At 39.0% G+C, this 26,883-nt stretch overlaps 3 protein-coding genes and 1 non-coding gene across 6 annotated transcripts; 3 read left to right on the top strand and 1 right to left on the bottom strand.

Annotated features, from left to right (window-relative positions):
* The first annotated feature begins 778 nt into the window (after positions 1-778).
* Positions 779-18,705, top strand: carm1 (coactivator-associated arginine methyltransferase 1). 3 transcript variants are annotated; one of them, XM_056255132.1, is made up of 16 exons: positions 779-994; positions 3,409-3,534; positions 3,731-3,837; positions 4,049-4,153; positions 5,953-6,063; positions 6,501-6,678; positions 7,473-7,563; positions 7,791-7,872; positions 8,841-8,926; positions 9,053-9,142; positions 10,686-10,823; positions 10,909-10,998; positions 11,078-11,190; positions 11,311-11,391; positions 12,529-12,597; positions 16,976-18,705. In XM_056255132.1, the coding sequence occupies exons 1-16, from the start codon at positions 832-834 to the stop codon at positions 17,113-17,115; spliced, it is 1,770 nt and encodes a 589-aa protein (XP_056111107.1). In that variant the 5' UTR covers positions 779-831; the 3' UTR covers positions 17,116-18,705. The 3 variants fall into 3 exon arrangements, with proteins under 3 accessions (XP_056111107.1, XP_056111106.1, XP_056111108.1); XM_056255131.1 differs by having other exon boundaries at positions 11,311-11,409; XM_056255133.1 differs by lacking the exon at positions 12,529-12,597.
* LOC130088494 (small nucleolar RNA SNORA74) lies at positions 8,537-8,734 on the top strand. Its single transcript, XR_008807474.1, has one exon. It is a non-coding gene; the product is annotated as a small nucleolar RNA SNORA74 (small nucleolar RNA).
* A 1,166-nt stretch (positions 18,706-19,871) lies between the features above and the next one.
* yipf2 (Yip1 domain family, member 2) lies at positions 19,872-23,616 on the bottom strand. The gene is made up of 8 exons (XM_056255130.1): positions 23,537-23,616; positions 23,323-23,453; positions 23,134-23,214; positions 22,317-22,404; positions 22,080-22,196; positions 21,658-21,824; positions 21,395-21,577; positions 19,872-20,472 (listed from the first exon to the last, which is right to left on the bottom strand). Exons 1-8 carry the CDS (start codon positions 23,565-23,567, stop codon positions 20,368-20,370), a joined length of 903 nt encoding a protein of 300 aa, XP_056111105.1. The 5' UTR covers positions 23,568-23,616; the 3' UTR covers positions 19,872-20,367.
* Positions 23,617-24,565: 949 nt separating this feature from the next.
* On the top strand, positions 24,566-26,425 carry timm29 (translocase of inner mitochondrial membrane 29). Its single transcript, XM_056255109.1, has 2 exons — positions 24,566-24,718; positions 25,459-26,425. The coding sequence occupies exons 1-2, from the start codon at positions 24,622-24,624 to the stop codon at positions 26,112-26,114; spliced, it is 753 nt and encodes a 250-aa protein (XP_056111084.1). The 5' UTR covers positions 24,566-24,621; the 3' UTR covers positions 26,115-26,425.
* Positions 26,426-26,883: the final 458 nt, after the last annotated feature.

Below are 26,883 nucleotides of genomic sequence, written 5' to 3'. Positions count from 1 at the left end.
GAGATGCCGCCTTGAATTTGAAGCACTAAACTGGAATTGAATAAAAATGTAAATAAAAAAGAAACCTATATAGAAATATTTAAATAAGTAAAAAGCACATAACAAAATTACTAAAAACTAAATTAGTAAATTATAGTAACATTTAAAATGAAAAGAGAAAATATAAAAACAAAAGATTATTTAAAATATGAATACAACCTATAACAGTACATCTCCAATTCAGAAGCATACATAAAACAAACTTTATATTACGAAGAGAGGGGTGTGTACATATCCTCCTGATTTATAGCATTTTATTCCTAAAAACATGATTTCTTTTCTGGCTTTTGACAAATCTTTTGATTTCTGGTGTGATTAAAAAAGGAGATTTCCAAAATCCCCTCTGTAGAAACATTTATCACTAATATGTTAACAAAATGAAACAATAATTTTTTATCCTGGCTTTATTCACTGTTCAGATTTCTGTGGAAAGGTATGCAAATTACATAGTCTTGCATTTTGAAACGTAAAGAAATCATGTAATACAAAACAGCTGTCTGACTATGGACTGATTCATCCTTTTTTTTTTCATTCACCTGTGGTGTCCTACTTTAAAAGAGATAACATCGTTTTCACGTACTGTACAATAAAGCAGGTTTCCAAGCCACACATTTCCTGTATCATGTTTATTAGTAATACTCCTGCTTTTTTTCTTAGTAATACATATCATGTATTAAATTGAACTACAGAAAAAAAAGAAGATGTGGCCATGTGGAGGCAGTAGTAAGTCAGGCCTAGTATCTTGACCATTGACTCCTCCAGGGGAGATCTGAGCCGCTGCGAGCTGCCTGCATGACTCTCCCCAGATCGAAGATGGCGGTGTCCGTGTTCCCAGGCGTGCGCCTCCTCTCCATCGGAGACGCCAATGGAGACATACAGCGACATTCAGAGCAGCAGCCTCTGCGACTAGAGATCAAAACCAACCAGGACGCGGCTCTCATAAGCCTCTCGAACAGTGAGTAGATGCTGGCTTTAAACTCTTTGCATCCGGCCTCAGCTGAGCGGTGTATCCTAGCTTAGCTTAATGAGAGTGATGTGCGTGCGGCATGTGCGTGTGTTGCAACCCCTGATCACAGGGACAGGCTGCTTTTGAGTTGTGACCTCAGATGCGGCTCTCGTGCCCGTGTATGCTCTCTAAAACATGTAAAGTAGCTGGAGCCAGGGCTTCGGTTGTAACATGTATGCCACAAACCACGTTGATCGTAGCATGTTAGCATCCGTAAACACTTCGTATTGTGTTAAGTTGCTTATAGTTAGCAGCTACCCAGCTAATACGCACGAGATTCAGGAATCCAGCACTGAGTGCGTTTCTACAGTATACAATATAAATGCATGTCCTGTGCATGAGGTTTTTCCCCAGATGTATGTCCTGTGCATTCAGGCTTTCTTCCAGACATTTATTAACTGGTAGTAAGGAAAGATTTGGATAATGTGGATTGGCGCCTACAAAGTTAGCCGCAGTCTGAGTTAAACCTTGAGTCATACTATCACTCTTCAGAAACCTCTTTGGTTATGATTTGCGTTGGTTTTATTTATGTAAACATTGATGTGTTTATTGAAATTGTTTTAACCTGGTTGGATGCTGGGCTGAATGGATGCTGTGAGTTTACTTGATTGATTGCGCATTTCTGCGCCACCTCTCTACTTTTACTATACTGTACCATGAAACACAGTCCGGTTGTGTTTCTCTTTCTCAAAGTGCAGAAAACATTGCGAAAGTAATGTAAAATTACGCGGAGGTTTCTTACGGCAGCACCGTTTGGCCATTCATCTTTGTTCTGCGGGGAACAATAGCGGGTCCCCCGCCTCCTTTTCTCCAGTGTCCCGCCTGTTCATTCAGTTCTCAGGGCTTTTGTTTGGAGCCTCATGCGCTGCCGATGTCCCGTGGATGAGATGAATGTCTTACTGAAGCAGATGCGTGACCCACAACCCATAGATTTCCTATTTAAAAGTTTTGATTCCTCGAGCCCCAAATGCATGCCTCTAATCCCCAAATTCAACCCTCAGCATTTTTTTCGTCGAAAGCCCAAGTTTATTCAGAGAATTAAATATGAGAGAGGGATATTTTGCGCGTTGTATGCATACACGTGAGATATAGCCTACGCTCTTAAATATTCATTGTTGTGTATAATGAGATGGTAATCTGCTGAAGGTTTTCTTTTTGCATTTCACAAAGAAATTAACATTTTGTGGAAATATAAAAATGATTTACACTGGTGTGAGATGAATTAATAAAGTTGACGTCACATGGGCGATCTTGTTGTGCAATTGACAGGGTTAATAATGATGATACTAATAATGTATTTGTTTTGTACTTTTAGCCAGTGCTCAAGGTGCTTTACAAAGCTTAAACAAAACAAATTGTGTGAAATTCATCGTTCCAGACGGAATAAGTATGGGTTGGGAAAATAAAATGGCCAAATAAATTGATTCTATATACTGTATGTTAGCAAATAAAAACATGTTGAGTGCAACTTTAAGGAACTAATTCCTCTCTTCCACACTCTTGTTAATTCATGTTTGTATAGCACTTTGTTTCTTTCACTTTCACTGTGTTTCACCTGTTGTCTCTTTAGCTTGTTGTAAACAGTCTTTTAGGCCATTCGTTATGAACAGTAGATGCCAAGAACCACTCCTGTTCTAATGCTTGGATTTTCATGGCTTCAGTGCCTTGCCCCTGTTTCAGAGTAATTTTCTTAAATTACTGTAGAGAGAGAGAGAGAGAGTAACTTTACTTGTTTTCAACTCCATTATATAAATTAATACTAGCCTAATCTGTCTATGGACAGCCTGACCTAATCCTACAACAGCTGGGGTAATAAATGACAAAATCCCTCACCCTGGCATTACCGATTACTGTTGCAGTGATTAGAAGGCCAGGGTGTCTTTGAACAGGACTAATTTGGTTTGCTTGGCTTCATTTTTGTTTAGGTTGTAGTAGTAACCTTTAAGGAGCTAGCCTAATGTAGTTTTTAAATAAAGCTAAAATGTATTTTGTTGTTTTTATTGTTAAATTGAACTTTCTACTGACCCATCTTAAAGCGATGGTTCACCCAAAAAGCGAACATTCTGTCATTTACTCTCCTTCATGTTGTTCCAAACCTGTATGACTTTTTTTTCCTGTGGAACACAATTGTTTGTTTATGAAGAATGTCTATCTATCTATCTATCTATCTATCTATCTATCTATCTATCTATCTATCTATCTATCTATCATTTGTCAACTCATTTATTCTGTTTTTCTTCAATGAATATCAAACATTGATCTTTTTTGGGCAGGACTGTCTGTTTGTTTTAATATGAATTAGTATAAATTGATTATCATACATGAATATTAATATCGTGTAATTGCTTTGCTTTTCTCCACAGACGAGGAGACATGCGTCTTTAAGTGTTCAGTATCAAGGGAGACAGAATGCAGTCGTGTTGGGAAGCAGTCCTTCATCATTACTCTGGGCTGTAACAGTGTCCTCCTGCAGTTTGCATCTCCAGCAGGTAAAGTTCACCTCCTTTTACAAGCGAATCACCCTTTACGGTGATTTATCAGTTCGCTGAGACATTCAGACAAGCACAGCTGCAGTCACTCATAGTGTACAAACTCATTTAAATGATTATAGGCAACCCTGAATAAAGAGATGGTGCTATGAAGCATGTCATCTCCTAATGTGTCCACTGTTGTTGTGTTTGCCAGATTTCTCGTCATTCTATAACCTCCTGAAGAATTGCCGTGGACACAGGGGCGAACGTTCGGTCTTCAGTGAGAGGACGGAGGAGTCCTCAGCTGTACAGTATTTTCAGGTTTGTTTTGCCACAAATCGACATGCATATGCAAAGGTGACATTTGATGAACCTGTTCTTACTCATCTTAAAACCTTAAGAGATCATTTTAAATGAGTTATAACAGGAATCCAGACTACCATTTAATCTCTAAAGTTCTTTTTTATTCTAATGGTCCAGCATCAACAGAAGAGACATGTTCTGAATGTCTTTCATTTTTATTCTCTCTCAGTTTTATGGCTACCTCTCTCAGCAACAAAACATGATGCAGGATTACGTGCGAACTGGAACATATCAACGAGCCATCCTCCAGAATCATACAGACTTCAAGGATAAAGTACTGTTATTTCTCTCTTTGTACTGTTAAAGGGAGGGGTCATGAACTTTTTTTATGTATAATGTGTTCTGAGGTGCAGTTATAATGTTAGTATATAGATAGAGCTAATAGGACTTGATGTTTCAATCCCTGTGGAAAGTTGACATACCGGTACCTAATGTCAGCAGTGAGATTTGAGTGGTACAAGGGAGGGTAGGCATATCATTGGAGTCATCATATGGGCATGGGTACCCTCCTAATATTATTTTTTTAGACCAAATATTGTCATAATTTAGAAATAAAAGCCCATTTTATACTTTAGCACTTCTGATTTGACCATCCTGTTGGAAAGGGGGGTGTCTGCTGTGAGACTTTAGTGTAAATGCCCACTCATGATTGTTTAACATCTTTGCATATGAAATAAATATTACATGTGGAACTCTCTCGAAATCTTTTTACTACGTTTTTACTATTACAGCTGTCAAGATTAACTAATTGTGAAAAGTGTTGATTACAGCATTATATTTAGATCTACTCCCGTCGCATGAAAGGTTGCAGAAACGAGCATTAGCCGATGATAGACAGTCTGTTGATTGTGTGAATGCAGTGATCTCATCATAGCAACTCTATTTCTGCACTCTCACGAATGCTTTCATCATAACTGATAGTGTAAACACGATGTGAATACAGTAAGAGATTCATTGTGCAGTGTAGACAGCGCCATTGATTAAAACGGGAGTTTTGGCGAGAGTCCAGAACCAGAATCCATCACTGATAAACTTGCGCTGTGATTGAGTGTTCTTTGATCACTTTCTGTATATAATTTAAATAACAGATTGTTTTCATGCTACTAAGAGAAACAATGTGAAGTTGATCGTTTATTCACTGGCTTGATTTACTGACGCATAAACGGCAATAAGCGATTTTAAGACAAAGAACGTCTGACTGTACATTAATCATTACATAATTAGAAATCACTGGTCACAGATCAGGCATTGGAATTTAACACAGTTAGTTACTTGTCGCATTTCTGTTGGGTTCATATCTTACAGTAAAAGTCATCACTGAAATTGCGACTGATTTACTAAAGAATCCACAATGAAATGTTCCGAACAAACAAATAATGCTCTACTGAGACAGTCACAATCACATAATAAATAACCACTTTCCTAGTATTAGGATCCTTTGGAAGGTGATGTTATTTTTAGTCCGGTGATCCTGTATCTCTCTTCTCTCCTTCTAATCTCACTAACGCACCTGTGAGCTGGGTCAAAGATGTGATGTAGACGTAGGCATTGATTTTCTTCTGCAGAGGCGGTCTTTAGTCGCACTCTTATGTCACTCTGTGACAAAATCTGGAACAAGAGCTTGGTTTCAATAAAAGCTATTTTTGGGCTAACAAGGAAATTTTGAGTTCTGAAACGTAAAGGATATTTTTATAGTATAATGACCTCTTACATGTCAAAAGATCATGGAAAATGTGATTTTCTCAATTCATTACTGCTTTAAAAGGACTTGGCATGGAGTTCAGTAGTTTCAGAACTGCTTTCTCTGAGCTTACCGTAGCATTTCTTGTTCTCTTTAAAAAAAAAATGTGTTGGCTATTGAACATTTTGGCTGTCATGACCTTGACTTTTAGATGTAATGTTATCCAGACCTAAATATCTAAAACTGGAACAGTTGACTTATTACAATTAGGTAAAACACTTGAGTCCATTTAATAAAGGTTATTCCTTTGTGAATGCTTCTCTGAATGCATTATTATCTGAATGCATTGATTCTTGTTCTCATTCCTCCGTCTTGTGTCCTGCTTGTCTCAGGTGGTGCTGGATGTAGGTTGTGGCTCTGGAATTCTATCATTTTTCGCAGCTCAGGCTGGTGCCCGTAAAGTTTATGCTGTGGAGGCCAGCACCATGGCTCAACATGCAGAGGTATGACATACAGATTTCTCTATCACTAACAAACACTACCATTCAAAAGTTTAAGGTCGGTGATGTTTTTTACGGAAATAAGTCTCTTGACAAAGCTGAATTCTTATCAATGCTGAAACCAGTTAATACCCGATTAATATTTTTGTGGAAACCATGATACATTTAAGGATGTTTTGATAAATAGCAAATGATTTATTTATTATTTATTTTTATTTGAAAGAAAAAATATTTTGTAACATGTCTTTACTGTCACTTTTATTATTTAATTATTGTATCTATTTAATGCATCGTTGCTATTAATTTCTTTCCAAAAATTCCTACAATTTCGATATCGATACAAGTTACAACCCTAGGAGGTTGTAAGATTGCCTTTGACCTTGACTAATCGAAAGTCATTCTAAGTAGTAATAGTAGTGCTAATAATTGTGCGTCCACAGGTTCTTGTGAACAGCAACAGGTTGTCAGAGCGTGTTGTGGTGATTCCTGGGAAAGTGGAGGAAGTGTCCCTACCCGAGCAGGTTGACATTATTATCTCTGAACCCATGGGCTACATGTTGTTCAACGAAAGGATGCTGGAGAGCTATCTACATGCCAAGAAATTCCTCAAGCCTAGCGGTAAGAGGAAAAGGTTTATTCAGTAAAAAGAACCAATCAACAAAAGATTAACATGTGCTTAGGTCATAACGGTGTGTAACGGTACACAAAAATGATGTTTAGATATGCTTTCGGTACAACAGGTGGAAAAATAACATGTTTTTTTAATTATTAATCAGTGGTTTACTGAACAAATGGCAGCAACACACAATGCAGTTTATGGTGCTGTTGTAATTCGGTGGGTTTGAAGTGCTGACACTTTTGGATCCAAAATATTTTAGAATAAGGTTAGAATTATTGCACTCCGATTCTAATCGGGTCCTTTTATTTGACACGCATACGTGCGCTAGCATGTACAAGTAACTATACTACCGTAAGATTCAATTTGTGGACTGAGGACTACGCATCAAAATCGTATTAAACGCATGCATCTGACAGTAGGGCAAACCATGCAGGTTTATGATTTAGTTTGAAGCGCTTAATATAAAGTATGTCTCATGTTTAAGACAGCTTGCACTTAACTGGCAGCAGCTCTCTGTGTCCTTCGTTATTTTTCAGATGTGTTCGCAACATCACTGTATATCGAAAATAAACTATATTTTCCCGTTTTGGGGGTAAACTCAACATTTTTAAACGCCCACACAGAGAACTTCTGCATGTGCAGTGGTTAAAACAACACTGTATTTGTTTGGTACACATACATGCGGCACCATAAGACCCTTACTGGGAAATTTTCGGTATGAATGCATATACCGTTAGACCCCCCTACTATTTCATCAATATTTGTACATATCACACCTCTGTTCTCAATACAGGCAAAATGTTTCCAACCCTTGGAGACGTTCACCTCGCTCCTTTCACAGATGAGCAGCTTTACATGGAGCAGTTTACGAAGGCCAATTTCTGGTGAGTTTTTTAAAAAGAGGATAAGGACATAGGAGGATAAGGGAGGGACAAAAGATGCACAATGAACAATGAGTGTTAGTAAATAAGCAGGCAGTCATGTAACGGGTAGCAGATGTCAAATGATAGACTCAAAGTGTAAATAAACAGAGATAGTAGCAGATGACTAAGACATAACTGGAAGATTTCTTTTGTTTATACTTGAAAAACTGAAATTTCCTGTCTTTCAGGTACCAGCCATCTTTCCATGGGGTGGATTTGTCTGCGCTGAGAGGAGCTGCGGTTGATGAATACTTCAGACAGCCTATTGTGGTGAGAACTGGGAGGGAATGACTTGCAGATTGGGTGTATGCTAGTTAATTCGTAAGTACATGCTAGCTTTTTAGAGTTAGCCACGGTTTGGAAAGTTCATAAAGCAGAAAGCCATAAAAACACATTAGCTTGTGTTTGTGCCTTCAGAGGAAAGAGTATACTGATAAATAGTGTGTGAGGTATGAAGGTAACTGGAGATTTGTCTCATTGCTGGCTATAGAGGGCTTGAGGGTAAATACGGACAGGATTGAGTTACGTACTTGAGCCCAAATGAGAACAGTGAGGATGTTTCTAGGAAATGGAGAAAGGCAAGGCAGCATGCTTCATGGATTAGGAAAATGTATCCATGGTAGTTTCATGATGGACACGGGGAAGTATGCATGCTTGCCTTTGTGCCCGTGATGAAAGGCTGGTCGAGGATTCTGAGCTCACTGTTTGTCTGTGGTCAGGGGGTATGCAATACATTTATATCCATCAAGGAAGGTTTATGAAGCATGTCTTTGTGAACAAAAAAGCATGTAATTCTAGTTGTTGATTTTCATCTAGGATCCTCAGTGTTTTGAAATCCATCAAAGCTACTTTTTCCACTTTCGTGCCCTTGTGAGGCCAATTTAACTTGTCGATTGTGTGCTCGGTTTTCAGTCGTCTGTGTGTATGGTTTATATCCAGCAGTAGTCAGCTGTTCAGGCATTTGTTGTGTCTGTAATGGTGTTACACTGCTGGGACAGTGACCTGCTGTGGTCTGGCTCTAGGGGGTGCTGTTTTAGCATCCTCCAGAGTTCAGGCTGTGGCGGGAGAGCCCTCTGAGCTAGGACTGAGACTGATTTACTGTGGCTCAGTCCTTGACAAGAGGCCTCACAGCATGTCGTCCCGTTTGATTTGACCCGTGTCTTCGTCCTCCGCATGCAAAAATGAGTGTTATATTGGGATGTCTTGCCACCTCTCATTTATTCTCTCATTTCTTTCAGGACACTTTTGATATCAGGATCCTTATGGCCAAATCAGTGAAATATACGGTCAACTTTTTAGAAGCTAAAGAAGACGATCTTTACAAGTATGGGTCCACCAAATGCATAATTATATTGCATTTAAATGCAGCCTTTTTATTTTAAAATATGGTATAAAAGAAGCGTGTTGGCCTGTCAAATGTTTTAATATATTCATTTCTTGCTCTTCCCAGGATAGAAATCCCCTTCAAATTCCACATGATGCATTCAGGGCTTGTACATGGGCTGGCTTTTTGGTTTGATGTCGCATTCATTGGATCAGCGTATGTTCCGAAACATTCTCTTTACAGTGATTTCACACTTGAGTCACCCCTCTTTCCATTAAATATTTTATTGGACTGTCCCACTTTTAATGCACATAGACAACATGTTTTATGTAGTAAGCTTAAAGACTTGTTTAGTGAGATCTTACCAGAAAAGTTTTTAGAATTGTTATCATGTTAATGTAAAACATCTTGTATAATATTAACTGCTGTTTTGTTTTTATTTTATTTATGCAACACTTATCTTTAAAAAGCTATAGTACTCCTATAGTACTGATCATGTTTGTGAAATTTGTATGTGAGGGGGATTTTTTATTTATTTTTATTAGGGCTGTCAGTTAAACGCGTTATTAACGGCGTTAACGCAAACCCATTTTAACGGCGTTAATTTTTTTATCGCGCGATTAACGGTCTTTTTGGCATAGCAAACTTTGTAGGTTTTTTTTCACATGCTTTTGCAACAGGACGACACGCGCGGCGCTACGCTATGAAACCCATTCATTTCAATGGCTTGGGCCGCGCGAGGACGTTTTGAAAGCGCAAGCGGATCTAGCTAGACCTGAAACAAAACAACAGGCACGCTGCACACACTTGTTTGGGCTTGCGAGCCGGATGCGCGAGCGCGAATCTCTCTGCTCGCGCGCGGAATATAATGTGCCGAGCACGAATCCCTCTGCTCGAGTCGCGCGCTCTCAGATACACGCTGCTCTTGTAAGAATTTTCTCTGGGCTCGCTCAGAGAACATGCCTGCACTTAAAACGTGTTCAGTGCAATCGCGAATCTCTCCTCTTCCCCAGCTAACAATTTTGGGTTATAAGAACGTTTTCATAACGTTCCCATTAAGTTATAAAAACGTTATTTCTGAATGTTATAGGAACGTTCAAAACGTCCAGTTTTGAGTGGATGACGAGCGCGAGACGCCGAAATGGATGCCAATAAGATTCTGAATGGAAAGTTTACTTTTAAAAAGTTGCCAAATGGTTCCATTGACAAGACCAAAGTGATCTGTGCGTTTTGTCGTTGTGAACTGATCATCATCGCAGCACGTCCAGTCTGAATACCACTTGATGATGGCCAGCACACACACACACACACACACACACGCACACAGCTGATGCGAATTCTCCGCCCCCTCGTCAATATCAGGACCTCGTCAGTATTTCTTTCACCCTTTTATTGATGGACAGTGTTACATTGTGTGAGAGAGATTATTTGCTCCAAGTGATAATGTTTTAGTGTGGAATTGAACATTATATGCCAATATTGTTTTCAATAAAAAACATTTGCACAAAGCAAGCCGATCCACTTTTCCATGTTGATAAGAGCATTAAAATGAGAAAAAAATAATGGGACAAAAAGAAATCAAGAGACATTTAGAATAGATAAAAATGTGTGATTAAATGCGATTAATCGCGAGTTAACTATGACATTAATGCGATTAATCGCGATTAAATATTTTAATCGTTTGACAGCACTAATTTTTATGTTTTGTAATCCGAGTATTGAGTAACCGGGTATGAACTTGTGCTGTCTCTCTGTACAGGATGACTGTGTGGCTCTCTACGGCCCCCACCGAACCCCTCACTCACTGGTACCAGGTGCGCTGTCTGCTGCAGTCACCTCTCTTTGCCAAGGCAGGGGACACAATGTCAGGCACTGCACTTTTAATCGCCAACAAGAGGTGAGCACACATAATTCTTTGTGTTACCCCTTAGGTCGTTAACGTTAGGTGGTTAACTCTCTCATTTGTTTCCAATTCCTCCCAGACAAAGCTATGACATTAGTATTGTTGCTCAAGTGGACCAGACAGGCTCCAAGTCCAGTAATCTACTTGATCTCAAGAACCCCTTCTTCCGGTGAGAGGACGCATCACTTTGGAAACCGATAAGAGGATGTCTGAAATGTGTGTTGCTTACGCTTTGCTGTGTTCTGCAGGTACACGGGCACAACACCCACCCCACCTCCAGGCTCACACTATTCCTCCCCCTCAGAGAACATGTGGAACACTGGGGGGACCTATAGCATGAGCCAAGGCATGGCTGTGTCAGGTAGCTCTTACACAATCATTGACTTCTTTTCACATTTACAGTAGTTGGCCACAATTCCTCCCATTCAACTGCTTTTGCATAACTGGAGTAATGTCACTCAAATTGTGCTGTTTCTGTCAGGGATGCCTACAGCTTATGATCTCAGCACTGTCATCGGTGGCAGTGGGACAACAGTGTCCCACAACAATCTCATCCCCCTTGGTACAGACACGCATGCACGTATGGATATTTACAGACACACACTCACACATACACACATATGTGGAGTGAAATGTTCTCTGGTGTGGTTCAATTAAAGATACCATTCACCCAAAAATGAAAATTCTGTCTCTCCAAATCCTTAACTTTAGTTCATCTTTGAAACACAAATAAAGATATTTGTAATATTCTCTCATCATCAAATCCATGCAACCAAAATTTCCACGCTACAGAAAGACATGGTAAAAGTAATCCAGAAGCTCAGACCGCATTGGTTCTCACGCATCTAGCAAGTTTGAGCTTCTGTGTTTACCATATTTGATGCTCTCTATGCGTGTTGATCAATCAATGTTTATATATGATTAAAACTTAAATTTAATCTGTTCATTATATAAAGCAGGGGTTTCCAAACCTGCTCATGGAGGGCCACTGTCCTGCAGAGTTTAGCTTACCTCAACACACCTACAAGTTTCTAGTATGCCTGGTAAGAGCTTGATTAGCTGGTTCCAGGTGTCTTTTTGCACACTACCAAAAACTTAAATACTTCAGTGGATGGACAAAAATGATGAGTGAATATTAAAAAATATTCAGCTATATTATGAGGATGAAAGGAATGGTTTGGAACAATATGAGGTTGAGTAAATGACAGATTTTTAATTTTTGGTTGAACGATCCCTTTATGAACCAAAGGCTGAAAAAAAAATTGCGATATTAAAGGGGCCACATTATGAAGGATCACATTTTGATCTTTACGTGATCATTTGAGACAAGAGATTATTATGTAATGTATAGCTTATTATATAATAATGGTTGGGAGAGGGTTTAATATGGCCATTAAAACATCTTTGGTGCAGAAAACAGATTGGACATCAGGGAAAAAAATAAATGTATGATATGACCCCTTTAATGCATTACATGTTTATATTATGTATCTCTTCTAAAACCCTTTACATGACAATAAATTTAATTGTTATTGAAAGGTTTTCTACACAACAGTACTAAAGTTTGATTAAGATTTTCTATACTACATTACAGTCAGACTCCTTCAGCTTCATGTCAAGTGTTCATGTGTTTCTTGTTAATCACATTTTCAGTGTGTGTAAATTGAAGAGAGGTGTCTTGTCTTTTTTTTCCCATCAGTGAACACGGGGATTGTGAACCACACTCACTCCAGAATGGGCTCTATAATGAGCACCGGAATTGTCCAGGGTGAGTGTCGCTTCTCTTAATGTCCTCACAGAGTTAAACAAGACCTGCACTTTTACAGATTAAAGTGATAGTTCATCCAGAAAGGATAATTCTTTAATTTACTCACCGTGTTGTATCAAACAAAACAAAAAAAGACTTTTGTTCATTTTCTGAACACAAATGAAGATATTTTTGTCCATTCATTGAAAGTCCATGCAACCAAAAATTTCACAGTTAATTACATAGACATTGTAAAAGTAATCTATATGAATTGAGTGGTTCAATCAAAGTCTTCTAAAGAGACATGACACGCTTTATATAATGAACCGATTTCATTTGTGTTATTAACATTGATCATCGCTTGATGTGCGAGATGTTGATGTTTCATGCATGAGAAGAAACCTCATTGGTTTGATCTCCTGTGATGATGAAAGAATATTAAAAATATCTTCATTTGTGTTCGACTAAAGATTAACATTTGTTGTGTGGGTTTGGAACGACTGATGAGTGAATGATGACAGAATTTTTATTTTGGAATTTTTTTTCCCCTCACGAAGTGAACCAAAAAAATTCAAATGGTTTCATTTTAATATTATGTTGCACTGAACATTTGTTCTTGGTGTGATCAGACTAGGCTTTTACAGTATAAAAAGTGTGTTGTGTGCTGAGTGCCTGCAGATGGATATACACTCACCTAAAGGATTATTAGGAACACCATACTAATACTGTGTTTGACCCCCTTTCGCCTTCAGAACTGCCTTAATTCTACGTGACATTGATTAAACAAGGTGATGAAAGCATTCTTTAGAAATGTTGGTATTGATAGGATAGCATCTTGCAGTTGATGGAGATTTGTGGGATGCATCCAGGGCACGAAGCTCCCGTTCCACCACATCCCAAAGATGCTTTATTGGGTTGAGATCTGGTGACTGTGGGGGCAATTTTAGTACAGTGAACTCATTGTCATGTTCAAGAAACCAATTTGTGACATGGTGCATTATCCTGCTGGAAGTAGCCATCAGAGGATGGGTACATGGTGGCCATAAAGGGATGTACATGATCAGAAACAATGCTCAGGTAGGCCGTGGCATTTAAACGATGCCCAATTGGCACTAAGGGGCCTAAAGTGTGCCAAGAAAACATCCCCCACACCATTACACCACCACCACCAGCCTGCACAGTGGTAACAAGGCATGATGGATCCATGTTCTCATTCTGTTTACGCTAAATTCTGACTCTACCATCTGAATGTCTCAACAGAAATCGAGACTCATCAGACCAGCCAACATTTTTCCAGTCTTCAACTGTCCAATTTTGGTGAGCTCTTGCAAATTGTAGCCTCTTTTTCCTATTTGTAGTGGAGATGAGTGGTACCCGGTGGGGTCTTCTGCTGTTGTAGCCCATCCGCCTCAAGGTTGTGCGTGTTGTGGCTTCACAAATGCTTTGCTGCATACCTCGGTTGTAACGAATGGTTATTTCAGTCAAAGTTGCTCTTCTATCAGCTTGAATCAGTCGGCCCATTCTCCTCTGACCTCTAGCATCAACAAGGCATTTTCTCCCACAGGACTGCCGCATACTGGATGTTTTTCCCTTTTCACACCATTCTTTGTAAACCCTAGAAATGGTTGTGCGTGAAAATCCCAGTAACTGAGCAGATTGTGAAATACTCAGACCGGCCCGTCTGGCACCAACAACCATGCCACGCTCAAAATTGCTTAAATCACCTTTCTTTCCCATTCTGACATTCAGTTTGGAGTTCAGGAGATTGTCTTGACCAGGACCACACCCCTAAATGCATTGAAGCAACTGCCATGTGATTGATTAGATAATTGCATTAATGAGAAATTGAACAGGTGTTCCTTATAATCCTTTAGGTGAGTGTATTGTATCCATTCTCAAACCATGAGGGTTGTTTTTTCGAGATGCCATGTTAAAGTCCCTGTAAAGTCAAAAGTAAGTATGTGTTCTGAGTTTGTCACACCACAGAAAAAATTTGTTATTAGCCACCCAGCCAAATTTGAATGGCTGCGCTGCGCTGAAACCACTGGAGGGTGAAGGCTGAGGCGGGAGATAGTCGGTTCGGCCCCATTCACCAGTAACGGCGGATTATCAGTGAATCCCAGTTGTCTCCGACGAAAGTTTACAAAACTATCCTGTGTAAAATGATCACTACAGAGGCGGGTGCTGGTGGTGATCCTCAGCTCTCCATCAAGGTGGCTCTTCACAAAATTAATCCACCTCTTCTTGATATGATCGTTTTTTTCGGAAATTTAAATAAGGACACTGATCTGTTTTTTAAGTGATGGCATCCAGTTAATACGCATTTCCGTGATGAAGGCATAGCTAGCTAGCAAACTGTAGGCTGTATTAACTAATAGTACTGACAGTAACTCGCGATTGAGCGGCGAACTGATGCGAATGTGCTCTAGTTATATTGTTATGGGAGGGGCCAGCCTCAGGGGCTCCAGTGCGTCATCGACAGTTGGGGTGGACAGTAGTAGGCAAAAAATCCTAAACACAGCAATGGTGAAAAACTGTTTAACGGTCTAACTCCACAATTCAGTACTTCACAGTCTTTGAAGCCAAAAGTGGGCGGAGCCGGCCGTCACCATCTTGGCTGTGCGTCACTCCTGGATAACAGAAAATGGGCAAAGAGGCGGAACGTGGTGGAGCTGAGGTGCCTGGTTGCTGAAACCACCATGCCACCCAGCTCAATGTGATCAAGTTAGCTCAGGTTAAGGAGCTAATGCTATATGCTACTGGCAGGACCGACGCAAGGGCTGTGCGACCGCACAGGGCCTCACGTTAAAGTATTTTAGCAATACATTTCTAACATTTAGAATGTGTTTAGAATTTTTTTTTTAGAATTGCCTTTACAGAGACTTTAAGTTAAAAAGCAACTATCTACTTCATTCTATTCCAGTCCGCTGTTCCAATTAGGTTTTCTTTTGGGTTTTTTTGTGTGTTTTTTTCAAGTCCCTGTAAAGGCAATTTAAAAAAAAAATTCTAAACACATTATAAATATTAGAAATGTATTGCTAAAACACATTACAAAGACTGAACTGTGAAGTACTGAATTGTGGAGTTAGACCGTTAAACAGTTTTTCACCATTGATATTTTACGGATTTTTTGGACGGGGCTAAAAGGGTACCCGATGACGCACTGGAGTGCCTGAGCTCCTCGCCCCTACCTGATGACGCACTGGAGCCCCTGAGGCTGGCCGCTCCCCTAACAATATAAATAGAGCACATTCGCATCAGTTTTCCGCTCAATCGCGAGTTACTGTCAGTATTATTAGTTAGTTACTACAGCTTACAGTTTGCTAGTTAGCTATGTCTTCGTCACGGAAATGCGTACTACCTGGATGCGATCACGTACAAAACAGGTCGGTGTCCTTATTTAAATTTCCTAAATACGATCACATCAAGAAGAGGTGGATTAATTTTGTGAAGAGCCACCTTGATGGAGAGCTGAGGATCACCACCAAAACCCGCCTCTGTAAGTGATCATTTTACATGGGATAGTTGTATAAACTTTCGTTGGAGACAACTGGGATTCACTGATAATCCGCTGTTACTGGTGAATGGGGCAGAAACGACTATCTCCCGCCTCAGCCTTCATCGTCCCGTCGCGCCGACAACTGGTGACCTCATCGGCAGTGCGTGCCCACCAATGAGTGTAAGTTGCCTTGTGCGCTTATGTTATAATTAACCTAATAAGCTGCTAGGAGCATCCATTCCGTCTGTAGCGGGTGACAGTTGATTGTGGTGACGGCAGCTTTACCACGAGTGGGCGTGGTTTCAGCGCAGCCAACGGACACGCCCCCAGCGTTTGAGAGCAGAGACTACTGCTCATTTGTTCAAGATTTTGATAGCTTATTTTATGTACTTGCCGGATTTTTTTATCATTCAAATTTGGCTGGGTGTCTAATAACACATTTTTCTGTGATATGACAAACTCAGAACACATACTTCATTTTGACTTTACAGGGACTTTAAGGATCTTACATAATTCGAAAAAAGCCTTTGCAGGTTCCCTATTAGCATTGGGTTTAAATCCAAAATATTGCCAAATAGGCGATTTTACATTTCTCTTTGAAACCAAATATATTCTGCCATCGTCTTGTCAGTCAGCTCCTTACTCGTGATAAATCAAATCCGTCTCCTGCCGCGGCTCTCGTTCGGTTCAGGCTGCATTGAGCAGACACGTTCAGTTTTTAATTGTAGTGTCTGTTCTCTAACTGAACTGAATGATTTTTATTACTATAAAAAATCAGAACGAATGCCGCCCACCGGTAACACCGACTATCGCAGCAGGCCTACTTTGGACTTTCTTGGATGCCAAGTCTTCATAAATGCAAAGGATGCAATGTTGCTTATTGCTTTTATTTCTTCTCAGGGGCCACAACTGCCCAGCAGGGTCCCAGCAGCAGCAGTCCTCATTACCCCGTTACCAACCAGTTCACCATGGGCGGCCCAGCTATCTCCATGGCATCTCCTATGGCCATCCCCAGCAACACCATGCACTACGGGAGCTAAGGCCAAGGGATGGCTTCTGCATGTCCAATTCCCCCAACCCTCTACCCCTGAAGATCAACCACAGCCAAATTCAGAATACCAAAACCAGTGCACCAGTTTCTGACCATCACTTTATATTCTCTCTGTCTCTCTCTCTCGCTATCTCTATATATAGATATACATGTATACGTATATATATATTCTAAACTCTTTCTTTATCTCACTGGTGTTTTATTCTTACATATCCGTCCCACGACCCTATAACGCTAGTGTGCACAGGCATTCGGCCAGTTCAACACGTCTGAGGTGTGTCATTGTTACTCTTCCCCTCCCCAGCCGCAAGCAGCGCCTGCTCCACACCAGCCACTAGGAGGCAGCACTTGTCTGTAAGCATGCTGAAAAAGCACAAACCAGAGACTCAAGACTCAACAGAAAGGACTCGGTCTGAGAAACGCTGTCGATGGGACACGTTTTTTTTTTTTAAATATATAAATGCTTTACAAATCTGCACATGTTCCCCCTTACTTCATGAACTCCCACTTTTTTTTAGCCGCACATACATCGACTGACTATTGATATGAATTGGAGATCTATTACAGGATCTTGCTACTGTTCATGACAACCCCAGCTACGTTGAACCTACTCTTCACTGTTGGCTTTTTTACGTTTCCAGCGACATCGACTGGCCATCGCATCTCGATTCTCTCAGCATGGGCTTTTGACAGCCACATTGACTCACCTTAAATGTTCACAACCTCTCATCGCTCACATGAAGAGATGGACACGTGCTGTAGGCTCGCAGAGTTCATTACGACTACTACCACAGTACCGCTGGATCCTGCCTGTAGACAAACATAGCGTAGATAGAGATCGTCTTACTTTTCATTCCATTTCTGACTGTTTTAACGTAGTGCAGTCCCAGATTATGTATTTTGCTTGGTGTTCCCTGAGGTGAATTCTGAGCGTGGTTTATCGAGACCGCTTCTGTCGACCCCGGACTCCAACGTGAAGCAAATCTGACTTATAAATTGACAGATTCATTCTCAGTCAATTTTAAGGACATAAAAGGTTTCAGGAATAAAAGGACCAGCATCAAACCCTCCACTACCAGCCAAGGAGGACGGCGGAGTGCTGGGACGGACAGTCGGCAACTAGGGGGAAGAAGACAGAAGGATGAATGATATAAACCGTGAGGTCCATGGACACACACTGACCGCTGCAGCAGGACAACTGTTTGGAATGGCAGTATCCTAGTTTACATCTCTTGAACCTTTATTTTGTCAACTTATGTGTGTTGTGAGACTCGTTGAGGAAAGGAGGAGATCAAGTGACGCCTGACTAGCTATAACTTTCCTCCTCATTTCCTCCTCTCTCTCCCTCCTTCCCCTCCCACACCGGGGATATGACGAAAACCCCATCAAAGACTTTGAAGTCGTATGCACCGCTTCCAGTCAAAAAAAAAAATCTCTTCTTTTGGTTTGAAATAGCAACTTTCATGAGATGAAAACAACCATGTCTGTTAGTTTGTAGAATTAACGTTTTGTTTTGGTTTTCTTTCACAAAAAAGCAACAGACAAAAAAAGGAGCAAATTAAATGTTGATGGAGAAGTCCCTACGTGTGGCTGCTTACAGTAGCGTTTATGTTTTATGGATGAGTGCAAAAAGAAAAGTATAAAATCAGACTTGATGGTTTGAGGAATCACGTGATCTGGATAGGTTGTAGATGGCTAAATATACATTTTCTGCTTTCCAGTGAATCAGATCTTAAACTGATTAAAAAATGAATAAATTCAGTACATTTTACATTGATGTTCAGTTTGTTAATATACATTTGGTATTATGAACTAACAATTTTTACAGTATTTATTAATCAAGGTTAATGTCAGTTTATAAATATACTATTGTTCATTGTCAATTCATTTGTTTGTGGTAATATATTGTTAATTTATAGCCTACAACTTGAAATGTTGTAGAAATTAACATTCTAAAATTCAAATTCTAAATGTAGAAATTAATATTAACCAAGATAAAAGCTTCAAAAGAGTTAATTGTTAGTTCATGCTAGCTATTGTATTAACACACAAAGCATTATTGTAAAGTGTTATTTAATATCTCATGTTGTTCAACACCCATGACTTTCTAGCTGTTTTTCATGAAACGCAAAAAAAAAAGAAAGAAATTTTGCTGCCTGTTTAAGCTGCTCTTTTCTATATAATTAAAACAGCCGGTACATTAATTTATCTGTCACGTAAAGCTATTGTATTTTTTTCAGAATACTGATTTTAAGGTGCTTTTATGCCCTTTCTTCTCGTCAGCCATTGGTCTCTGTCCATATTTTTTGTATGAAAAAGAGCAGATTGGATTAGTTTGTTGGAAAAAAGAAAGTCATACAGGTTTGGAGCAACATGAGGGTTTGGAAATTATCTGAACTATTTCTGGGTGAAATATTCCTTTAACTTCTTTCTGAAAAGGATAGTTCTGTCTTTGGCTCATCCTTTTGTCATTTCAAAACTACGAGTTTCTTCTGTGGAGCATAAAAGATATCTTGAGAAATGTCTTGGGGGTTTTTTCATACAGTGTAAGTAAATGGGCTTTCTTCAAAATATTATCTATGTTCCACAGAAGAAAGTCATATGTGTTTGGAAAGTCATGAGGTGAGTTAATGACATAATTCATTTTCTTTTTTGGTTGAACTACCCTTTAAGAGCATGACTTTATATAGCACGAAGCATACCTTTTCATATCCATTCATACCAAACAAGCTCAAAATGAAAAGGTCCACCCTGACAAAAATTATTTTAATCCACAGTGTTATCAAACCAAAAACTGCCCAGGAAAGCAAAATTAGATACTTAATACATGCATTTCCTCTCTCAATTTACAGAAAAATTAGACAAAGTAGCCTTGAAAGGAAAGAAAGCAGTCAGGGGTTAACCTCAAATCAGTTCACAGTAATGCAAGATCACACTTTTAAATTACTTCATTTTGAATAAAAGAAACACAAAAATGGACATAAGTGACCATAACACTCGAGGAAAATAATATCAGGCAGGTCACTATGCATTCAAGAAAAATAGTACAAACTAAAGTCATCAGTAAATCATTACTGAGATTTTACTTGTGATCTGATGGAGGTTATTTGATCTGCTGGGTTAGTTACAGACTAGAAACACTTTCAATGTTTGCTGGGAATGCATGTGTGCACTTATCAGAACTCATACTTCATTGCATTTTCCATGTCCTTTGAATCGAAAGACCCTTGAGTTCAGTTGGTCATTGAGGTTTTCCTGAGGTAAGTGATGTGTGATTTGAAGCTGGGGTAATCTGTTGTCCGGAGTGTGATGGTCCTGTGTACATTGCCACTTGGAAAAAGTAGAGCTAAAACGAGAGAAGAAAATGTATTAAATACTAAAGCTGAGCGTTTGTCATAATGGATGGTGTAATTGTCCCAGAAGAAATCATAAATGCCACTTAATGTACAATTGAAAGGGGAGTTTATGTTATATGTATTTCAGTCATTCTTAAAGGATACACAACCGTTCAAAAGCTTGGGGTCGGTTAGATATTTTAATGTTTTTAACAGAAGAACTCATGTTCACCAAGGCTACATTTATTTGACCAATTTTATATTTAAATGTATTCCTGTGATGCAAAGCTGAATTTTCAGCATCATTACTCCAGTCTTAAGTGTCACATGATCCCTCAGAAATCATTCTAATTTGAATCACAAGAAATATTTCTTATTGATAGTAATTTTGAAACCATGATCATTTTTTATGTATCTTTTTTTTTTTTTCAAAAGTTTTTATATCTTTTGTAACATTGAATGTGTCCATTTAATGTGTTCTTGCTAAATAAAAGAATTTATACTAATTTCTTTTAAAAAAATAATAATAATACTGACCCCAAACTTTTGAACAGTAGTGTATGCCAGATTATAAATCACTTGACCTTCTATTAACACCATCTGTTGTCAAATATCACAGAAAATAATATGGACTCGATCCTTTGATTTGTAAAAAGTAACAGACTTGAAAGAAAGCACAAAGCATATATTAAAATGTTTATTCCCTGTGCTATCAAACTGTTTCAAATAATATGCAATCTTTCAACAAATAGATAACAGGAATTATGGTAATGAATAACCAGTAGTTGCACCTAAAAAAAAATGTCCCACCTTGAAAGGCAAACTTGAGGAATTTTACAGCTCAAAGAAGAGTAAAAATGTTTTTCTGTGATGTAGCTAAACACTTTTAAGGTGTATTTAACCTGGAATATTAATTTGATGAGTTTCTCTCACCTTGCAGCCAACAGCCAGAAGAGCATGAAGTGACACTATAACTGCCATGGTAGCGAAAGCCGTTAGTTTTGTATCATCGCGAACAGCTGGCCAGAATGTCATGACCAACACGGAGCCAGAGATCACCATGGCAATGACAATCAACAGCCACTGGAGCCAGTTGAAGGGAATGGTCCATAATATCTAAAAACAGAGATCATGACTTATTGGGTCTAACATGATGAAGTTTGATCGTGTGTTTTTGAACAAGATCTCAAACTTACCGAGGTAGGGATATAAATGAAGAGAGAGTAACCGTAGACACACACGGTCTCTAAAAACGTGTAACCGCTGATCTGTCTCTCAACACTTTGACGCCACGTAAGGAAGCCCCAAACTCCTAGAGGCACCAGCCATGCATAGAGGAACACAGTAACTGCTGCAATCGAGACTAAAACAGAACAAAACCTTCTTTAGTATATTCATAAGCGAATGACATGAAAAGACTCAAAAAATTGGTTGTGGGTTCACTGAACCCAAAATCTGATTGGAGGTTCATATAATTAGTATGTAGTTGATGTATATGAATGTTACAAACAAATGTTAAGTTCTATTCTTTTTGTTTAATATATTTGTATAGTGTTAGGTCAAATCAGAAGCAGAATCGTTCTCTACAAATTCCCATCCCTACTGCCCTCTCTCTCACCTCTGTGGAATTCAGGTCTGTAGTGATAATCTGTGTTTCCCATCTTACTCAGAAATGTGGAGAGATTTCCACTGATGACCACCGAGAACACTAGAGTCACACAGATCCAGAAAGGACCTGACAGAGCAAGGGAAACAAAAAAATCAACTGTCTGAGAATCCAGCAAAGCAAAAATGCAATCAAATATAAATTGTTTGGGAGTGTTGTAAAGTGGTTTAAAATAATATGGTACGTTACCATATAGGTCAGGGTTACTTCGAATGTGGTGTTTGACGAAATTCCGTCCTGGTAAAGGCATAACTGAGCCCTTTATCCTATCCAGCACCTACAATAATAAGGATAACAGATACAATTACTAGGGCACTCGAGTTGTTGATGTTCACACTTGAATGTGGTAGCTCCAATTAAGTAAATGACCAAGCAACCAGGATCTCCCTTAGTTTAAAATATTAGTAATTTATCAAGATATGAGATATCAAGACTAAAATTTATAGTTACTAGTAATACTGTATTATGTTGCAGGTTATTTTGGAATGTTTGTGGTCCATTTTTTTGTATTTTGTTATGTCAGTTTCTCAACTCCCCTTATATTTACATTCACGTATTTGGTAAATGCTTTTATCTGTAGGAACTTGCACTGCTTGATGGCATACTTTTATATCAGTTCATGCATATTAGTTTTTCTGGGAATTGAACCCATGATCTTGGCGTTGCTAGTGCCATTCTTCTACTGTTAGCAGCACAGAAAGTCCTTTTCCACATTTTAAAATGTTTGTTAAATAGTTTTAAAAATAGTTACTAAATATATATATATATACAGGTTGTGGGAATTTTTCTTCTTTTTTTTTTTTTTAATCAAATGTTTATTTTTTTGTAATGTGTGGTTAATGTTAAAGGTTTACTGTTTTGAACCCATAGTGTGGTTTTTGGTAAATCATACTGAATCCAGGTATGGTCCATTTCAATTTGACCCACATATAATGATCATACCCAGATTTTTAATATAATACAAGGGTTATAAAGAAAGCCAGATGTAGGAAAATAACGTACGTACCTGCAATGTATCTACGTTGAAGAACGACTGATAGTATTCAAACGTCCAAAAACCACCAGTTTGTTTTTCACCTCCAAGCAACTGTGGGAATAATGAACAAACTGGCTTATACCATTGACCCTAACTAAGAGGCATGTGAAACAAGCAGCTACTTATGCCCTTGTTTGCCGGTTTTGTTCTGCAGCTCACCTCTGAACTCTCTTGCTGATTGTCTTCATCGTCTGACAGGTTAACTTTCACCTCTTCAGCAGCTGGACTGGAGATGCTGAGGGTTGAGGCTCCAGGATTTGAAGACAGGAGATCTGCGGCTTCATCAAACTCTGGAAACGTGCAGAACGAAGATTAAAGCAGAGAGACAGAGACAAGAACAAGGTGGCACATATCAGAGGCAGAATTAACTTACCCTGAAACTTTAAATCATCTGGGCTAGTCATGACTGGAGATTATAAGTCTCAGGGGGTTTTCATAAGAATACTATCTGCGAGGGAACAAGAGAATAAACATAACAAAATCATTCGACAGTCGTCAGTACTAAAATCAGATCAGATTTAGACTAATTCACTCACCTGGCTGCTACAATATGGTAACGTAACGTTAATCCTGCAGTATGCCAACTTCAACAATTTAGATTGTTTCAAGCTAGCAGGTAAAAAAAAACCAATAGTTTCGTCAGGCCGGATGCTATTTAACAGTATACTTTGATCAACTGATATTTAAAAAAAATCATTGACCGATTCGATTGAAGCCAGAATATATTTGATACCGTCTTAATAAGCAGGGATTTAACGTTATCGTCCCCATATTCCACGTCACCTGCAGGGTTCCGGTGCGTCAAAACACGACCACGTGACCGGAACAAAGCCGGAATTAAAACAGTTTTTTTTTACCTGTACATAATTATTCCAGTATATTGATGGCTCAAAATGAGGGATCGTCAAAGGCACGTTGTATTAGACCAAAAGGGTTTTGAATAAATAAAACCTCTGTGTCATATTTTTTGTTGTCGCTGTTGACTATTTTGATCAAATAAATTAAAGTTTCTGACTGTTATGTAATAATTAAATACTTTTGACAAACATATTTATTAATAAATAAAGATTATTAATTTGAATAAAGCCAAATATTCAAAATCGCAGACCTCTTTATTTCGTTTTTATGAAAGAAACTGAGCAATACCTCAGTTTAAATAAGGACAAAATATAAGGACAAAAACGCTTTAAAAACATTAGTTAAACAAAACACACTGACCCCTTCCCCTCTTTTTGTTTTATTGTTTTTAGTTTTTTATGGTGGAACGGAAAATTACATATTGTGTTTCCCCACCGGACTAATAACATTTCACGTACCGTGCGTCTCGCCATTTTGGCTCTTCAGTTTCACCTTCGCCACCGTTGCTACGTCGAGACAGTCTTGGAAACTGACTTCTGAAAGCTCTTCCTGTGCTATATCCACCGTGAACTGTCACAGTTCGTGAGTTCATTTGCTAACATGGCCGCCTCGTGGCTGCTGAAGAGATGGTGCTCCACAGCAGCCACAGTGACAACCAAGGGCACACGATGGCAAAGACTGATAAACAGTCGCGCAGGTAGGACTAAGCCACGCTTATTCTTTTTGCTTCGTACATAAGTTGAAAGATAGTTCATGCTCATATTGGCTTTAGGTGGTCAGTCACGTGAGTCAATTGTAGGCTACATTTCTTTTAGTTATCTGAAATTGTTGCAGTGCAGGCGTGTTAATTGTATCTAACGTTACAGAAATACAACTGGATTTGTATTAAACATATATTCCATTTTAATAATTGTTGGAATCAAGTCATTTACACACGATGACGGATAGGACACTCAAGACTCGCACATAAATCCTCTTAACTATCAAGAGAAAATTCACCAGTGGTCATTCTGTCAGAATCCAATGTCCTTGTCCATTTAACATATTTTGCTGGGCTGTAATACTTCTGGGGAATCTTGATACTTTCGAAAAGGTTTTTAACCAAGTAAATCCAAATGTAGTCTTAAGGTTTTAGAAGAAAAAAATACTTAAATATCTTTTATTTCGAATAACTAAAACTTGGCTTAACTTGAATAACTAAACTTTAATTCCATTCCATAGGAGATGGAATGGAATTAAAAAGCAGAGAAAAAAATCTGTATTTAGTTTGCTAACTATTTTTCTAACTCTGTCTGTGTTATAATGGCATTTAAGAAGATGTTTCCATATTGCATGTAAAGCATTTTTTAGTGCATTATTTTATGTATAATGTGTCAATGGGAACATGTTATTAATTGAAAGTTTATCAAGATCTGCTATTTTCTTCACTGTTTTCAGGTGTATGGTGCCGTAGTCTTTTAAGTGATTATAAGGAAGCTTGTCGCGAGGCAGTTGTGGGGGCTCGGGATCGACCCCTCAAAGCTTCAGTATACCTGGGTCTTTTAGGAGGAATGTACGCCTGCTATTACACCAACCCTGATGATGGTTCCTTTGAAACCAGCCTGCTAGAAACCTCCAACCGTCTTGCTCTCTTGTCACCATGGATACGCAGTGGCACCTCAGATGGACACGTCCAGACCCTCGTGAAACTGCAAAACGAGGGCAAGCTGCGCTATGCCAGTCTGGGCATTGCCTCTTTGACTTATCACACAGACTACAACTCTGAGTCAAGCCTGTATGAGGCGCATTGTTCAGCAATCTCTGTGCCCTGGACAGAGCTGCCCAAACGTGTGCTGGATGTGGGCTTTGTGGGACGCTGGTGGGTGCTTGATCATAAAATGAAGGATTTTGATATAAATGAGGAGGAGTTCAAACATCTTCCTCCTGCTCTGGTGGCAACAGCCCCCCCGTCTCCCCAGATAACTGAAAGGAATGAAAAGCTTCATCAGGAATCGTGGAAAGCTGTGGTGATGGAGGATGAGAGCAATGAACTAGATGGTATACAAAAAGACCTGGACATTTCTGTGAAAGGAAAGGAAAGCAACACAACATAGACAGCACAGACTTCTTGATGAACGTTAAATTTAATGCTGTATCTCACAAATGACCCCAGTGATCATGCTTGCAAGAATCAGCTGTTGATAAGAATTGAAAAGTAAAAGATGTTAGTGGGAATCATTATTATAATTTGTTTACTGTTTATGGAAGTAAGCAACATTATATTGTAGTCTGTTACTTTACTGCTAAAGTTGTGCAAATAAGTGTGACTGGTTGACTGCAAATACATTAAAACATCTGCAATGTATGCTGACCTTGTTTTATATGACAGAATAGCACAACACTAAATAAACTGATCAAAAATATATCTCTTTGTCAAATTTATTTTAAGAAAGTAACAATATTTTCCAATAATCCATCAAACACATATACTGTTGTGTGTATATACACTCACCTAAAGGATTATTAGGAACACCTGTTCAATTTCTCATTAATGCAATTATCTAATCAACCAATCACATGGCAGTTGCTTCAATGCATTTAGGGGTGTGGTCCTGGTCAAGACAATCTCCTGAACTCCAAACTGAATGTCAGAATGGGAAAGAAATGTGATTTAAGCAATTTTGAGCGTGGCATGGTTGTTGGTGCCAGACGGGCCGGTCTGAGTATTTCACAATCTGCTCAGTTACTGGGATTTTCACGCACAACCATTTCTAGGGTTTACAAAGAATGGTGTGAAAAGGGAAAAACATCCAGTATGCGGCAGTCCTGTGGGAGAAAATGCCTTCTTGATGCTAGAGGTCAGAGGAGAATGGGCCGACTGAT

This window comes from Rhinichthys klamathensis, unplaced genomic scaffold, assembly GCF_029890125.1.
Source record: "Rhinichthys klamathensis goyatoka isolate OS25496 unplaced genomic scaffold, OSU_Roscu_1.1 h1tg000119l_1, whole genome shotgun sequence".
NCBI classification, from domain to species: Eukaryota; Metazoa; Chordata; class Actinopteri; order Cypriniformes; family Leuciscidae; genus Rhinichthys; species Rhinichthys klamathensis.
Note: the sequence above shows the minus strand (reverse complement) of the source record. Positions and strands in the feature narration are given on the sequence as shown.

What these genes read in the sequence shown, in the direction of transcription:
- yipf2 (XM_056255130.1), bottom strand. Translation starts at nt 23,567, where the DNA reads ATGACTAGCCCAGATGATTTAAAGTTTCAGG. An exon ending in TCAACGTAGATACATTGCAG is followed by an intron (nt 22,405 to 23,133) that starts GTACGTACGTTA and finishes TTATTATTGTAG; the next exon opens with GTGCTGGATAGGATAAAGGG. An exon ending in CAGACCTGAATTCCACAGAG is followed by an intron (nt 21,825 to 22,079) that starts GTGAGAGAGAGG and finishes GTTCTGTTTTAG; the next exon opens with TCTCGATTGCAGCAGTTACT.
- timm29 (XM_056255109.1), top strand. Translation starts at nt 24,622, where the DNA reads ATGGCCGCCTCGTGGCTGCTGAAGAGATGGTGCTCCACAGCAGCCACA. An exon ending in ACTGATAAACAGTCGCGCAG is followed by an intron (nt 24,719 to 25,458) that starts GTAGGACTAAGC and finishes CACTGTTTTCAG; the next exon opens with GTGTATGGTGCCGTAGTCTT.
- carm1 (XM_056255131.1), top strand. Translation starts at nt 832, where the DNA reads ATGACTCTCCCCAGATCGAAGATGGCGGTGTCCGTGTTCCCAGGCGTG. An exon ending in AAAGAAGACGATCTTTACAA is followed by an intron (nt 8,927 to 9,052) that starts GTATGGGTCCAC and finishes TGCTCTTCCCAG; the next exon opens with GATAGAAATCCCCTTCAAAT. An exon ending in TGGTACAGACACGCATGCAC is followed by an intron (nt 11,410 to 12,528) that starts GTATGGATATTT and finishes TTTTCCCATCAG; the next exon opens with TGAACACGGGGATTGTGAAC.